Here is a 17472-nt window from a genome sequence, read left to right on the forward strand (position 1 = left end):
CGCAAAATAATCAGATACATCCTTCTCGAGTTATTCTTGACTATAGGCGCTCTGTTTAGGCGCAACCGCTAGCTAGTTTTGAAACACCGCCTGTCGCGGCACTTGGTAGGGTGATGACTAAAGACCGAAATTGTAGCTTACAGTTCAAGTTTCGGCCCAACAAACTTGGTATCATTCGAAAGCTTGCTTAGTAAGGAATCGAAGGGTGCAAACCGCAAAATAATCGGATACATCCTTCTCGAGTTATTCTTGACTATAGGCGCTCTGTTTAGGCGCAACCGCTAGCTACTTTTTGAACACCGTCTGTCGCGGCACTTGGTAGGGTGATGACTTAAGACTGAGATTGTAGCTTACAGTTCAAGTTGCGGCCCGACAAACTTGGTATCATTCGAAAGCTTGCTTAGTAAGAAATCGACGGGTGCAAACCGCAAATCAATCGGATACATCCTTCTTGAGTTATTCTTGACTATAGGCGCACTGTTTAGGCGCAACCGCTAGCTACTGTGAAACGCCGTTTGTCGCGGCATTTGGTAGGGTGATGACTTAAGACTGAGATTGTAGCTTACAGTTCAAGTTGCGGCCCGACAAACTTGGTATCATTCGAAAGCTTGCTTAGTAAGAAATCGACGGGTGCAAACCGCAAATCAATCGGATACATCCTTCTTGAGTTATTCTTGACTATAGGCGCTCTGTTTAGGCGCAACCGCTAGCTACTTTTTGAAACGCCGCCTGTCGCGGCACTTGGTAGGGTGATGACTTAAGACTGAGATTGTAGCTTACAGTTCAAGTTCCGGCCCGACAAACTTGCTATCATTCGAATGCTTGCTTACTAAGGAATCGACGGGTGACAACCGCAAAATAATCGGATACATCCTTCTCGAGTTATTCTTGACTATAGGCGCTCTGTTTAGGCGCAACCGCTAGCGAGTTTTGAAACACCGCCTGTCGCGGCACTTGGTAGGGTGATGACTTAAGACTGAGATTGTAGCTTACAGTTCAAGTTGCGGCCCGATAAACTTGGTATCATTCGAAAGCTTGCTTAGTAAGAAATCGAAGGGTGCAAACCGCAAAATAATCGCATACATCCTTCTCGAGTTATTTTTGGCTATAGGCGCTCTGTTTAGGCGCAACCGCTAGCTAGTTTTTGAAACACCACCTGTCGCGGCACTTGGTAGGGTGATGACTTAAGACTGAGATTGTAGCTTACAGTTCAAGTTCCGTCCCGACAAACTTGGTATCATTCGAAAGCTTCCTTAGTAAGGAATCGAAGGGTGCAAACCGCAAAAAAATCGGATACATCCTTCTTGAGTTATTCTAGACTATAGGCGAACTGTTTAGGCGCAACCGCTAGCTAGTTTTTGAAACACCACCTGTCGCGGCACTTGGTAGGGTGATGACTTAAGACTGAGATGGTAGCTTACAGTTCAAGTTCCGGCCCGACAAACTTGGTATCATTTAAAAGCTTGCTTAGTAAGGAATCGACGGGTGCAAACTGCAAAATAATTGGATACATCCTTCTCTAGTTATTCTTGACTATAGGCGCTCTGTTTAGGCGCAACCGCTAGCTAGCTTTGAAACACCGTCTGTCGCGGCACTTGGCAAGGTGATGACTTAAGACTGAGATTGTAGCTTACAGTTCAAGTTCCGGCCCAACAAACTTGGTATCATTCGTAAGCTTGCTTAGTAAGGAATCGACGGGTGCAATCCGCAAAATAATCGAATACATCCTTCTCGAGTTATTCTTGACTATATGCGCTCTGTTTAGGCGCAACCGCTAGCTAGTTTTTGAAACACCGCCTGTCGCAGCACTTGGCAGGGTGATGACTTAAGACTGAGATTGTAGCTTACAGTTCAAGTTCCGGCCCAACAAACTTGGTATCATTCAAAAGCTTGCTTAGTAAGGGATCGACGGGTGCAAACCGCAAATCAATCGGATACATCCTTCTCGAGTTATTCTAGACTATAGGCGCTCTGTTTAGGCGCAACCGCTAGCTAGTTTTTGAAACACCGTCTGTCGCGGCACTTGGTAGGGTGCTGACTTAAGACTGAGATTGTAGCTTACAGTTCAAGTTCCGGCCCAACAAATTTGGTATCATTCGAAATATTGCTCAGTAAGGAATCGACGGGTGCAAACCGCAAAATAATCGGATACATCCTTCTCGAGTTATTCTTGGCTATAAGCGCTCTGTTTAGGCGCAATCGCTAGCTAGTTTTTGAAACACCGCCTGTCGCGGCACGTGGTAGGGTGCTGACTTAAGACTGAGATTGTAGCTTACAGTTCAAGTTCCGACCCGACAAACTTGCTATCATTCGAATGCTTTTTTACTAAGGAATCGACGGGTGACAACCGCAAAATAATCGGATACATCCTTCTCGAGTTATTCTTGACTATAGACGCTCTGTTTAGGCGCAACTGCTAGCTAGTTTTTGAAACACCGTTTTTCGCAGCACTTGGTAGGGTGCTGACTTAAGACTGAGATTGTAGCTTACAGTTCAAGTTCCGGCCCGACAAACTTGGTATCATTCGAAAGCTTGCTTAGTAAGGAATCGACGGCTGCAAACCGCAAAATAATCGGATACATCCTTCTCTAGTTATTTTAGACCATAGGCGCTCTGTTTAGGCGCAACCGCTAGCTAGTTTTGAAACACCGCCTGTCGCGGCACTTGGCAGGGTGATGACTTAAGACTGAGATTGTAGCTTACAGTTCAAGTTCCGGCCCAACAAACTTGGTATCATTCGAAAGCTTGCTTAGTAAGGAATCGAAGGGTGCAAACCGCAAAATAATCGAATACATCCTTCTCGATTTATTTTTGGCTATAGGCGCTCTGTTTAGGCGCAACCGCTAGCGAGTTTTGAAACACCGCCTGTCGCGGCACTTGGTAGGGTGATGACTTAAGACTGAGATTGCAGCTTACAGTTCAAGTTCTGGCGGGACAAACTTGGTATCATTCGAAAGCTTGCTTAGTAAGAAATCGAAGGGTGCAAACCGCGAAATAATCGGATACATCCTTCTCGAGTTATTTTTGGCTATAGGCGCACTGTTTAGGCGCAACCGCTAGCTAGTTTTTGAAACACCGTCTGTCGCGGCACTTGGTAGGTTGATGACTGAGACTGTAGCTTACAGTTCAAGTTCCGGCCCAACAAACTTGGTATCATTCGAAAGCTTGCTTAGTAAGGAATCGAAGGATGCAAACCGCAAATCAAATATACCTGTCGAAAGAAGGGAAAACGTCATCTGAGTACTAAAAATTACTTTCTTACTTTTCTACAAGGCTCGAAACCTTGTCGGATTAACAGCGAAAGTCGGGCACCCGGAAAGCTCAATTTTCACCGTTGACGCTGAAAGTTTATAACTTTCAAACGTATATGGCGCCAATAGTACAAAATGTGCGTTACTTTAATCACTTGACTCGCATAGCAATACCTGTGGAAAGAAGGGGAAAAGTCATCTGAGTACTAAGAATTACTTTCTTACTTTTCTACAAGGCTCGAAACCTTGTCGGATTGATGCGAAATTCGGGCACAGGAAAGCTCCATTTTCACCGTTGACGCTGAAAGTTCTTAACTTTCAAACGTATATTGCGCCAAGACTACAGAGTGTGCGTTACTTTAGTTACTTGAATTGCATAGCAATATCCGTGGAAAGAAGGGAAAAAGTCATCTGAGTTCTATGAATTACTTTGTTACTTTTCTACAAGGCTTGAAACTTAGTTGGATTGACTGCGAAAGTCGGGCACAGGAAAGCTCCATTTTCACCGTTGAAGCTGAAAGTTCATAACTGTCAAACGTATATGGCGCCAAGAGTACAAAGTGTGCGTTACTTTAGTCAGTTGAATTGCATAGCAATACCCGTGGAAAGAAGGGAAAAAGTCATCTGAGTACTAGAAATTACAGGTGGCAGAACACAGTTTTTCGCCTATGGGGATTTTACATGGTTAAGGTCCCATTAGTGAGGAGGTTCGACTCAGAAGTTATAGCAGCGTGCAAAAGTTATGAACAAGAATTGAATATGTTGGAGTTCAGGGTAGAATCTAACTAATATGTGAAAATGAGCTTAAGTTTGCCTGCTCGTTTTCCGAGAAAAACACTTTCAAATGACCCCCAGCGGAGGTCACCATACTACAGCCGACACACGGAAGTAGCGGGAACAGGATTCGTTCGCGAAGTACTACCCAGCCATACAAACATCGTAACACAAGTCACACAGCCTCAAAACTTACGTATAATTACTCTACTATTTGCAACAGTTACCGACTCGCTGACATGCACAGAAAAAATTCTATGGCTTTTCAAGAATTGCGACGTACTATTTTGTGCCCGACCTACTTTTGTGGGTCGCCCATAAATACTGTGTTCTGCGACCCGTTGAATAACGGTTCAGAAAAGATGGCAACCAAACGCAAAAAGTATCACCATGCACAAACGATACCAATGTCTTCATTAACAAAAGAAAGATTTGTACAAGAAAATGTGATTCATTTGGAAGACTGAATAGCAAATCAGCTAACCAATATTTCTTTTCTATCATGTCTATTAAAACATTTACGTTCTCATTCTACTCAAGGAGGTTAAAAAGACCTTGTTTTCTTCATGTACTACTGTAAATGCATTTAAGTTCGCGAGGATTTGATTTCGCGGTAGCGGGAAAGGTCTGGGACTTTTCGCGGTGGTTTTTCGCGGTAGCACCATGCACTGTATAGTCTCTTGCCATTGAAAAATGTTCGCGGAGGTTTTAAATTCGCGGTGAATCGGCCACCGCCAAAACCAGGACCGTGAACATTAATCGACCGCGAAAGTTTTTGCATTTACAGTATACTATTTGGTCACGTGGCAAAACATTGGGTCACGTGACAAAGCAACTTCGCCTCAAGTTTCTTCAGATTTCTTCAGACTGTAGGCTTGAAAGGTGTTAAAAACGACGGCCCTAACGCAATGACCGAAAACTCGAATACTCTGCTGCTGCATGCTGCTAAGAATGGCTCACTTGAAGGCGTTAAAGCGGCATTAGAAGCTGGTAAGTCGGACCAAGTTTGTAGGTATTTTGGTAGTTGGGAGTTGTTCGAATCGCCTGTTGCTAGTATAATTTAGTAGTAAGTTGATATAATATCGTTTGTTCCCAAGACTAATTAATCATCCCACATCCTTCTTTCGGTGAACCAAAATCATTCTACTCTCCGGGCAGAGGCTGGTTTTTGATGCCTGTCAAAAAAGGTCGGGCTTTCTATTTGTGACCGGGTTTCGTCTTGTTTGGCTCGGCTGGACTCAATTTATTTTGACATTTCTTGCCTCAGATCTCCCACTGAGAATCCCCCGGTCTCGCCAAGCCGACCACCGGAACTGTAAACAGCAGTAACATCTGTGCACAGTACTTACCGCCTATGTGTATTTTTTCAGACGTAGTTCATGTGTATTTTTTCAGACGTACTCATATTATGCTATTTGTAGCCACATGAACTCAAATTTTAGTACTACTGTTTTATCTTAGAAATGGTTTACAGTGCTGCTACTTGTGTTCCTGCAAGGAATGCCTCCCAGACACATTCCCGGAGGGCCCAGCCAGTGGTGCACATGGACAGGCCAACCTCAGGTCACTGGTAGGGTTAGAGATTAGCAATTACTATGCCTGTCAATCATTTGAGTGCCATATGATGGGGCTATGAATGGGGGGATCTGAGTAGCCTGACGTGATAGCCAGGCCAGGTAGACAGCCCAGGTAGACAGCCCAGGTAGACAGCCCAGCTCTTTCATCGAACCCCAAATCTTTCCCTGTCTGCTCTTTCCCTAGCCTGGTATCCAGCCGTGTTATAGCCCCCGAGTCTCTTCTGTCCTCTTCGCAAAGTACAGAGAAGAAACTCGGGAGCTATTATATGATACTGCTAGCCTGAGTAACATCCTGAGTATCATCCTCCGTAGTAACCGTGGTTACTACGGAGGATGATACTCAGGCTATAATACGGCCGGATATTAGGCTACTCTTGCCCAGCCTCTGAGGTAACCTACTTCTAACCTATGGGCCAACTCAAGTCAATATTACCAGTGAGCCGCATGCAGTGACTCCGCAGAGGCGGCGGCACCATTTTTTAGTTGTGGGGGCGAAAATTTCTCATATCACTCAATCGAGGGCCGAAGGCCCGAGGCGTCGCGCCGGAGGCGCGACCCTTCTAGGGGGGTCCGGGGGCATGCACCACCGGAAAAATTTCAAATTTAAACAGTCTGAAACGCTATTTCCTGTATTTTGAGGGGCAAATTTTGCTGCCAGACTAAGCTAACTTCAATGACATTTCTATCAAAAATACATGTAGTTTTAGCTTTAGTTATTGAGGGCGACACCCCCAACATATTTTCACCATCTCGAGCGGCGAAGGTACGAGCCGTTGCAAGGTAGGTTCTGGAAATTTTTTAAATCTAGACCCTCTGAAACGCCATTTCCTCTATTTTGAGGGACAAATTTTTCAGACAGAGTGACAGACTAAGCTGAATTTAATTAAATTTCTAGTAGAGAAAACGATTTTTGAGGGCGACGACCCACGCACCAACATATTTTGCACTACGTCGTCGTGAGCCCCGAAGACGCAAGCCGCCGCAAGGAGTTTTGGAGAAATTTTAAAATCAGGACACTTTGAATGCCATTTCCTGCATTTGAGGGGAACATTTTGCTTGTAAACAAAGTTTGATAATGAAATTTCTACTAGAAAAAGGTCGTGGGGGACGACGCTCCAGTAGCATTTTCCCACCATGTCCAGTGCCGACGGCGCGAATCCTCACAAGGGAGGTCCTTTGAAATTTTGAAATCTGGACCCTCTGAAACGTCATTTCCTGCATTTTTAGGGCCAAATTTTGCCAGTAGACTAGCGAGATTTGATGAAATTTCCATTAGTGAAAATATACACAAGGGTTTCAGCTTGATTTTGAGTGTTTCAGCTTATTTTATCGTGGGGGCGACGCCCCCACGACCTATTTGTTGTGGGGGCGGCCGCCCCCATTGCCCCCATGGTGCCGCCGCCACTGCTCCGTCACACCTCCTTGTGTTTTCGTTGATTCAGAGTTTTGAAACTATTTCCGTCACAAATCTAGTCTTCGACTTTCTGTAAGAATAACAACTTACTACTACGATAATAAACTGTTGGTTGATAGTATACACTTTATTGTCTTCTTTTTGCCAAGAGTGGACCACTGGAATGTAAACGTACACTCTTTAGGGTGTCAGCGTACACCCCTAGGGGTGCCTTGGAGACAGAAAACCAACAGGCCAGTCACCAGCTTATAAGTTCCAGATGGTTCCAGTTTCTCAAACAAAAAGCTCCTTGTTCATACCAACCCTGAACTTTATCTTTTCAGTCTCCTTTTCTATACCCTGTACAGTAGTGACTGTATCCTTCGGATTGGGTTCTGAGCCATCGTCAATCGGTCCAGTCACTCACAGTTCCCCTGTATGTAGAAGTTTGTCTGTTTTTGACGCTCTCTGACATTTGTCACACCCGGTGCAGGCAAGAAGGTAACGATCCCCACACCCAACATCTGCTTGAAGCAGCAGGCGGTATGGCGAAAAGGTGACAATGATAGCAGCCAAGCGCAAAAAGCACACACTCGGAAAGGCATAAAATATTGACGTCTACACATATTTGTGCATCAATCACATACTTTTCTAGGAAAATATTATTATTATTGAACTAAAAATAGTGATAGAATAAAAAAGAAGCCTTTTGGTAGTCCTTTATTCTAAATGTTTACGTTCTCATGCTGTTCCTATGACGTGCACACTTCTTCAGAACAGACTGTTGGTGTGGAACCCTGGTGTGGAAGGTGTGAGCTAGCGATAGTTCTGACAAATTATGGCGGATGAGGTATCTACGGATGAGGCGGTACATGAACGTTACATAGCTCCAGATGAGGTTGATACGGATGAGGAGGCTACGGATGAGGCGAATGAAGCTCTTTTGAATGCTGCTAGGGACGGCTCGGTTGACGGCATTAAAGCGGCATTGAAAGCTGGTAAGTGGGACCAAGTTTTCTATTGCAGAGTGCATGAGTTTTGGTTCAAGAAGAATGTTTATGACAGTTGTTTAACTCGTAATGGCAGAAGTCGTTTCCGTGATCTAAGTAGCCTGTAGCCTAGATGTCAGACTGTCTAAAACTTAGTAAAACTTACTACTAAAAGGACTACAGTTCACACAGGCTTCCACGCTGGTGTTTGATGTTCATTTCGGAGGGAGGTTTGTGTCATATAATTTCGTTGTTGTTGTTGACATCAGGAGACGCTTATGGATGCGACAGTTGGATCTTTTGTAAAAGTATCTTTAGACAACCATAATCGGTGTCTCCAAATAACCGTCATCTCTTCTCCCCAAGAAGAAGTTATGATTCGGCTGGGTTTGGACGGCATTTATGCTTTTTTGTAGGGTTTTGTATTTTGCAGTGGTTTGTTTTGTTTTCGCTGGCCTGGACTCGTATAATTTTGTTATTTCTGGCCTCAAATCGCCCACTGAGTACTAGCTGTCCGATCCTATCTGGCACCCAGGGTACTGAGTACCCCGCCAAGTCGAACCACACTTTATATCAGGGCTTTAGTTTTATATTTACAGCAGAAAAGCAATGTAAACCTCACTCCCAAGTAGAGTTTGTGAAAAGAGCCCGGCCGACGCGAGGGCTTTCTACCAATAGATGTTTCATTCAAATGTAAATGAGTTAAGGATTTGTACACAAGTGTGAAATATGGTAGCCTATAATCTCCAAGCAGATCTACGAGATACTGTAAATGCATTCAAGTTTGCGGGGATTTAATTTCGCGGTAGCGGTACAAAAAAAATGACTTGAAAATGTTCGCAGTGGTTTCAAATTCGCTGTAAAGTGGCCACCGCGAAAACCACGAACATAAAACCACCGCGAACATTTCTGCATTTACAGTAGTTTTACATGCTGACCGAAGGAGTGGACTGTTCAGGCTACCTTCGGGTCAGGACGTTAATCCTTTGCAGCTGGTAGGAGCCGCACATGGTAACGTTAGGATTTTGCACGGTAGTGTAGTCTGAAAGATAACCCCGGCGGAAGAAACATTCTTAGAACTATCCCGAAGGGAGTCTCTCTCTGGTCACCTACCTGATCAACGTCTACTCTCCTAACGTTAAGCCGGACACAGCGAAAAAAAATGACAAAATAGAAAGCCCGATAAAAACGACTAAAAAAACGTTAAAAAACAGCCGGAGCCTAACCTCTGCTTGGAGAGTAATCAACACCTGCCTCAGAAATCTCCCGTGAATTTAATCTGTTCTTTCAGACACACAGCTAGACAACTGTCTACAGCAAGGCATTGCACTAATTATTACATGTACTTGCTATTGGCTTTGTAGTTATTTTCATCTTCAATACAAAGATTGCACCTTGTTGACACTTATCACACAACAAATTGAACAATAGCCGACTAATTAGTTACCAGTTTGATCTTAGGCTGTCTGTTGCTTCTCAGAGTATGTACGTGACAGGCCTAGGGTGATTACCATAACATCTTGCTTTAAATGATACAACAATGTCTTCAAAACACTTAAACAGTGCATTTCCATTTTCTCTTACACCTACTGACTGGCAAAATACACCAGATGATTATCAGTAGACTGGATAATAGGTTTAATACACTAGCCTCCTTCGCAGACTTTCGAGCGAGGCTGTTGTATATTTTCTGTGTGTGTGTGTGTGTGTAGTTTCAAACTTAGCTTTAGGTGCTCTAAACAATGCAATAATAATGCCGGTGAATGGAGTTTTAATACCAAGACAGAGAGTTTGCCTAGACAAGTACTAGTAATAGTTTGTCTTAGAAGGGAGTTGAAACCCTTTCCCTGCATTACAGAACTTTTGGCAACTTTGAAACTAGCGACCGGCGGCCCCCTCATAATATAAAAGTAGCCTCGCTCGAAGTCTATGAAAGAGGCTCCCGCACATATCAACATCATGAAATCTTGCTTGTGTAAGTCATTTTTTAAAAGTCAATTATGGATCATTAAACGCAGGTGCAGACATTAACTTCAAACCCGGCTTCAAGCGAGAAGAAGACGGCTGGGTACACCATATCGCACACATTGGTCCAGCACTGTACACCGCTGCCATCCGCGGGCATGTAGCTGTAGTGAGCCTGCTGCTCCGCGAGGGGGCGTCCGTGGTGCAAAGAACAAGTTCAATGGCGCCTCTTCATATCGCAGCGATGAAAGGTAGGTACAGTGGTTTGTATTGTACTAGTAAATAGTCATCTGTAAGAGCATTGATGACATTCACGCGCGCAACAATTTTCGGCCGTAGATTTGAATTGCTGAAATCGAATGCCAAAGTTAAGTTCCAACGTCACAGAAAATGTGAAAGAACAAAAATGAACATCTAGTGTTTGATATACTTGTTTGTTTGCTTTACTTCACTCGACGTGTTCAGTCATTTGTTCAACCCTTTTAATTAATTAAAATTTCTGAAGGCAACTTTTTCTTGCCAAACTTTTGTTTTTTTTCGCAACGTCTAACGTTAGGAAAAATACATGAGCGTCAACCAAGTGCTAGACAAGCGCACAAAATAAGGAAATTACTTGTGACAATTTGTCAGATCAAGGAGGTTAAAGAATCACTTTAACCTCCTTGGTCAGATTTTGCGTCGTAAACAAGGGCGTTAAAATACCCTTTGCATTTATTATCATTGGGGGGTGGGGGTGGGATTTTCAACATGGGTTAAGGTTCCCTATGCTAGGATCCGGAGTTTTCCCTTTACCTGCATAGAGAACCCTAACCCCTTTTGAAATTCGTGAACACCTAACACCCACACCCCTCCCCAAATACGCCTAGAACTCTTTCGTGAAAGGCAATATCTACATTATGTATTTATCTTGCCAAAAAGCAGCTACTCAACTAACTGGATATGATTTCGGACAGATTTGCTTGAGTAATTACGTCTAGGAGAGAAAAATACACAACATGTATTACCGACGTATCTTTCTTGTGTCGCAAATCAAACTTAGGGTTCACAGAGATAGTGGACTTGCTGGTGCAGCATGGTGCAACAGTAGACGTACGGGACGGCTGGCTGTATACACCGCTCATGTATGCTTGCGACGCCAAAAGTGCGGACACAGTTCGGCGACTGATTGAGCTTGGAGCAAGAACGGACTATCTCGAGGATTATTTAGCAAAGGGGCAAGTGTCACGTCTTTTGATCAGGCTATAGAATGTAGCCTCCATAGCAGGCTCTCTGGGGCCTTTTTTGCTCATAATACACTTTTGCTAGCATTTCCCCGGTAGCGAAACTCACCTCTAAGCCGGCTTCACTCCTCTGGCAGCTTTTGATACTATCTTATGCTACCGTAGGATCTGCTTGGAGATTAAGCAAAAGTGTATTATGAGCAAAAAAAGGCCCCCGGAGAGCCTGCTTTGGCAGGGTAATAGAATGAGGGATGTTACGAATCATGTATAAGAAGCATGCGTACAAACTCCAAAAGAAAGCAGGACCTACGTATACAGATCGATCGGCTTGTAGTTTGTTTTTATCTTTCAGCCAGATCGTGTGTGAGTAGCTTGATGCCATACGACTTCTACCTGGGCTCCGGCTTTTTGTTTTGTGGAAGCGTGTGAGGGGCCCCGTAGTACTCTCCAAGCAGAGGTCTGGCTCCGGCTGTTTTTGACGTTATTTTAGGTGTTGGTATTGGGCTTGCTATTTTGTTCCGTTATCTTTGTATTTTCGAGACAATTAGAAAACGGAGTTGAAAGTCCGATAAAAATTAAAGCGCCTAACCAAACGTCAAAAAACAGCCGAATCGCAGCTTGGAGAGTACGTCGTCGTAGTGGCATATAGTCGCGAAAGAGGATTCTCTTGATCTCTTTCCCTCCTACCGCCACCCCCCCCCCCCCCAACCCCACCATCTCTCTCTATATATATATAGGCATTGTGTATGTTTTGTACCACATGTAGTACTTTTTTGATACACGTGCAAGAACCCTTATGATCATAACATCGAAATTTTAAATCATGTCTCGATTAAAACTTTGAGACTGTGCGTGATGTATAGTGGCATTGTGTTAGGCTCTACCAAATCTTCAACCAGATCCACGGTGCGTAATGTATGGTATCAAACTTCCCGTAGGTGCCCGTTTGACTCCCTTAGCCGGCTATACTCCCTGGCCAGCTTTGATACTATGTAATGGCACCGTAGGATCTGCTTGGAGATTAGGTTCTACCAGGCTATACGGGTCGCTGAATAATAGTAGACATCTGCTAAATAGACAGTCGCACACATTGTAGACAGTCATTTCCTAAATGAGTTCTATCTTCAATTAGGACGGGAAAAGTAACCGATGGCCACAAAGAGTGTCTGAAGCTGATAGAGGAGGCGAAGAAGACAAAGCTGTTAAGATGCTGCAACCCCAAGTGTGGCAAACCTGGCGACGGGTAGGTTGTGCTACTACCCCTGTCACATGTAGCGAAAATCGATCGGACGACGAGTCTGTGAGCTCTAAATTACGAGGAGGCATGACCCTGACGGGAAGGGGGGAACTCTGCCATTTCTTCGTCGGCATTAGGGTTATGCCTCCTCGTAATTTAGAGCTCGCAGACTCGTCGTCCGATCGATTTTTGCTACATGTGAGGAGGGTACACGGACAGTTCCATGCACTTTGCCTAAGAAGATATCCTTTTTACCCGCCATATGTGCAAATATTGTTATTGACCAAAATAATTTACGTTTCCAACTGAATTTCAGACGTTAAACCGAGGAGTGAGTGTGTGTGAGTGTAGAATGCAAACAAATTGAAGAAAAATTCTGAACAGTTATTTATCTATCCTGTACAGGTCAACCCTTGAACTGTGTGGCAAGTGCAAGCTGACCCGCTACTGCAGCCGTGACTGTCAGGAGCAGCACTGGTCTGTCGGACACAAGAAGTGCTGTGGGCATGACGTGTACAATGACGAAGAAGAAACTGACCCCCTTCAACAACTAGTTTCGTTAATGACAAATCACATCCGACACTTCGGATCCGAATCACTGGAAGCACTCAGTGCAGTTTTACCGTCGGCGCCACAGTAAATGGCTGATAATTCCACATGAAGCATTTGTGATAACAAGATACCATTACAGCCACATCGTGTAGTGAAAACTTAGTGACATGTTTCTCACCATTGTTACTAGATCTAGTACTGGCGTCTCTATTTAGAAAGTATCATGCTATGTTTTCTTATTGTTGTTTTTCACACGTGTATTCCGTCCAGAGGGACAAGCGCTTTTATACTTTCGATTTGCTAATTTGGTAGGAAAAAAGTAAGGACGTTAACTTGTAACATGGAAAGTGGGATTTTTTTAACCAAGTCACTTTTGTAGTAACAAATTAACACGGAAAGTAGGGTTTTCTTTACAAAGCCACATTTTAGTAATCGCTTCTAGCCTGGGTGCCAGACTGTTGCAAGGACCTACATATATACGCCGGCCTACTCCTCGGCTTCAGAGCCTACAGGCTTCAAGGAAACCGAGGGTCTAACTCAAAGGAGGGGAGGGAGTGATAAAAAAAAACATTGGGGACATGTTGGCCATAGAGGCAAGGAGTTTGCCTGTGTAGACCCTGGAAACAGTCTGGCATCCAGGCTACCTCTTTTCCTTTTTTATTTGTTAACGTTGTTCAATCCTTGTATAGTGTTTCACCTAATAAAAGTAACAAAGAAGGCTGATGAGTTATGATGTGGTTGTAATAAGCTGGGGAAATGTTTAATCATCTTTTATTACTGCAAGCTGTTATGGGTGTCTTCCTTGTTGGTAGTTACCTTTTGGGCGTGAGTGAGGTCAATCAATTGTCTTGTGAATACAACGTAATGTTATGCAAGGACTCCTAGATACCCTAAAACAAGTACTGCATGGTCTATGTGACCCATTTTCCATCCCTAGTGCTCAAGCTATCCCTATACCAAATGTTAGATCATGGCTTTTTCATGGCACTCGATTCAAAATATGCAATTTTGGTCATATGGCAAGAACATACCAAATTTAACCATTTTTTTAAAGTGATGTACACCATAAGTAAAAATGGGATCCTGTGGGCACATATTGTGCGCACCCTCATACCAAATTTCAGGTCATTCGGTTTTTATACAAAGGCACGAAGCCAAAACTATATATTTTTAGTGTTAAATGGCAAAAAATTCTAAAATTCATCAATTTTCAAGTTCTGTACGTCCGAAGAGAAAGTGATTGGTACTGTGGTCACTTGAAGTGTGAAAGTTTATATATAGAAGATTAAACTGGCACTGAAGTAGCAGTGGCTTGTTATTATAATCTTCTTATGTACCTTCTCGATTGGAAAAATTAGAATTCGACAAGAATAGTCCATATTACCGCTCTCATATATTTGTCACACCCGGAGCAATCAAGAAGAAGGTTGCGATCCCCACACCCAACATCTGCTTGAAGCAGCAGGCGGTGTGAAGCCACACATGGTAGTGATGATAGCAGCCAAACGCAAGAAGCACACATGCCGAAGGGCGAATATCAATGCTTCATTCGCATATTTGAGCACCATTTACTAACGCTAGAGTAGTATTTGTATAGCATTGTATAGATAAATATCACCGGAAAATGTAGTGATGAAATAGAAAACTAACTTTTCAAACTTCTTTTTCTAAACCTTTACGCTCTCTTGCTCTCATGACGTACCAAAACAAAGGCTCACGTGACCAAACTCCTCCCCATTCGTCTTCGTCTTCAGGTCTCATTCCGGACTTTTGCTCTCTCATTGAAAACAACGTATTATTATGCAACTTTAATGGGCGAAAATCCAATAAAGAAACCGTTCTGCTGGAGATGTTTTAATTTCTATTACAAGAGCACTTATCCAGTAATCAATAAAAAAAATACCCTCAAAATCTGACCGATGGATCGATTTTTATAATATCTATAACTGCACAGAAAAACTATCCAGGAAGTGGGGCTTTCCTTCAGTGACCCGCTTACCGCATTACTCAGGACAAACAAACGTACACGTCCGAGAATCGCCCGAATGCCGAAACTTTTCCAACCGATCCTGTCAGAAATACACAACCTTTCATCTCAAATCCTTCGATATGACATGGGGGCGATAAAAGGCAATTTATCACCTACATAAACACACGATTTTGGGCCCCATTTATATTTTGGAAGGATCTACGTTTGAGTGTCCACCGGCGGAGTAATACCGGAACGAGACCTTAATTCCGTCGATTATTAAGATGTCTTGGCAAACAAAAGAATACTTGTCCCCCAATAATCTCTGAAAATATTTCCGTCTCAAGTCAAACCGTTACCTAGCAACGCCTCAAGAAACGTCGCCCACATCTTGCCGCATATAAGAAGCGCCCCCTACCCAACTCTAGTAAAAGTACAATTTTTTGAAAAGAACTTTAATTGCTATTTTGACGTGTCGGAGCAGCAATTAAAAGTGCTTGCTTTACACTATGGGTTAGAATGATATGCTATGTCCATCTGGTTTTCATTTAAACCGGAAGAGAATGCAAGAAATGGCTTTTTTCGATACTAAACCACGTGTGTATGCTGCTGGAAGAAAGGGGGAGTAACTGTAAGGGCATTTAGATAAAAATCGAATCGGAATTAGCCCCCAAAACCAAAGACATTCACATATCACGAACAGCTGTAAAGCCAAGCCTCTACAATAGCCAAAGTAGCTACCCGCGTTTAGAAAAGAAAGAGAAATGCTGCTGATAGTCCAGGTAGCGCGCTGTAGAAGTCAGTCTAAAGAAGGGATGGGCAATGTCTTACTGAGATAGCGCGGTGTTCAACTTATAAATTCGCGATCAGGTTGGCCCAAAAGTAGCTTTTCCACCTTGGCGACTAGGAGAACGGTAAATGAAATCACATTGACACCAAATTGTAGCACTCAGAAAGGAAGGTGAGCTTAAGGGACGGGACCTATCACAGAACAAAATAAGAACTTTTACAAGGAGAGTTAGAATACTGCCCAGGTATCAATTTTTCATCACACCTGGCTAGAAATTCGCTTAAATATTACTATTTTGCGATCCGGATGTCCGAGTGTAGAAATTCGCGTCATGTAGACTTCGTTTGGGGTTTTATCCTTTCTTTTTCATAAAGGAGGGGGGGGGGTTGCAGAGTAGCGGGGATTCGTGTCCCTGTCCGGTGGCCATGCTTAGCTAAGTGTGGGTGTGTTTGCGGGGAGGGGGGGGGGGGAAGGGGGTGGTAAAAAAAAGCAACAACACAGGTTTCGGTCAGAAAAGTCGAAGTACCGGATACATATCGGTTAGTTGTATAGTCAGTTTAACCTACTTTCAAGCATACGATTTTGGGAGAAGCAGAATAGCAGAATACAACAAGAGTTAATATCGTGCCTGACACAGCATAGCGCGTCGTTTTGTCTTGTATTGGACGCTGTCCCTGACACTAGAACACAGACAGTACTCATTTTTCTTTGTTTTGCTGTTCTGTGGGTCATTGAAAGAGACACAACTTCGGCCTGACATCTAATATCTGTATTTGACGCTTACACAAGTGGTCCGCGAAAATAGGTTTACAATATAAGGGGTATTTCTATAGATTCTGTGCGTATGTGCTTGTCGGGAAATGCTTTATAGACGCCTTACACGATCCAGATAGCTTCCCAATATGTCTCCATCTTACTAATGCACTTTTTCTGGCATTTTCGTAACTCTAGATGATTGCAAATCCTTCTAATACAGGTAAAATAAAAATAAGAAGTAAATCAACCCCACGAAATATGGTCTCGTCCGTCACCATGGTAACGGATAGAGTTACGCAATGTAACGAACCCTCAAAAATCGTAGATTAAATCCTGGGTAATCATTGTTTTGAAATTTTTGCCCTAGCTCAAATCGTTGATTTTTAAGGAATATTTTTCATTTTTATTAAGGTCTCATTCCGGACTTTTGCTCTCTCATTGAAAACAACGTATTATTATGCAACTTTAATGGGCGAAAATCCAATAAAGAAACCGTTCTGCTGGAGATGTTTTAATTTCTATTACAAGAGCACTTATCCAGTAATCAATAAAAAAAATACCCTCAAAATCTGACCGATGGATCGATTTTTATAATATCTATAACTGCACAGAAAAACTATCCAGGAAGTGGGGCTTTCCTTCAGTGACCCGCTTACCGCATTACTCAGGACAAACAAACGTACACGTCCGAGAATCGCCCGAATGCCGAAACTTTTCCAACCGATCCTGTCAGAAATACACAACCTTTCATCTCAAATCCTTCGATATGACATGGGGGCGATAAAAGGCAATTTATCACCTACATAAACACACGATTTTGGGCCCCATTTATATTTTGGAAGGATCTACGTTTGAGTGTCCACCGGCGGAGTAATACCGGAACGAGACCTTCAGCTCACATTTTGAGAAGTGTGGACAACGGTCGTAACGAAATGGCAGAAAATGCGAATGAAGCACTGTTGAATGCTGCTATAATCGGCTCAGTGAAGGCGCAAAGCA

At 43.3% G+C, this 17472-nt stretch overlaps 2 protein-coding genes across 5 annotated transcripts in view; both read left to right on the forward strand.

The window, feature by feature from the left end:
- LOC118408133 (kinase D-interacting substrate of 220 kDa-like) overlaps positions 1 to 13677 on the forward strand; it is a 71668-nt gene extending 57991 nt beyond the window's left edge. The window contains exons 2-6 of the mRNA XM_035808766.1: positions 7771 to 7993; positions 10003 to 10200; positions 10989 to 11163; positions 12302 to 12412; positions 12812 to 13677. Coding sequence (XP_035664659.1) covers positions 7834 to 7993; positions 10003 to 10200; positions 10989 to 11163; positions 12302 to 12412; positions 12812 to 13046 — 879 coding nt within the window. The 5' untranslated portion in view covers positions 7771 to 7833 and the 3' untranslated portion in view covers positions 13047 to 13677. The remainder of the gene's footprint in view (positions 1 to 7770; positions 7994 to 10002; positions 10201 to 10988; positions 11164 to 12301; positions 12413 to 12811) is intronic.
- LOC118408132 (poly [ADP-ribose] polymerase tankyrase-2-like) overlaps positions 1 to 17472 on the forward strand; it is a 124245-nt gene that overhangs the window by 73039 nt on the left and 33734 nt on the right. The gene's annotated exons all lie outside the window — the stretch shown is intronic.

The sequence above is a fragment of the Branchiostoma floridae genome, unplaced genomic scaffold, assembly GCF_000003815.2.
Source record: "Branchiostoma floridae strain S238N-H82 unplaced genomic scaffold, Bfl_VNyyK Sc7u5tJ_1558, whole genome shotgun sequence".
In the NCBI taxonomy this organism is placed as follows: Eukaryota; Metazoa; Chordata; class Leptocardii; order Amphioxiformes; family Branchiostomatidae; genus Branchiostoma; species Branchiostoma floridae.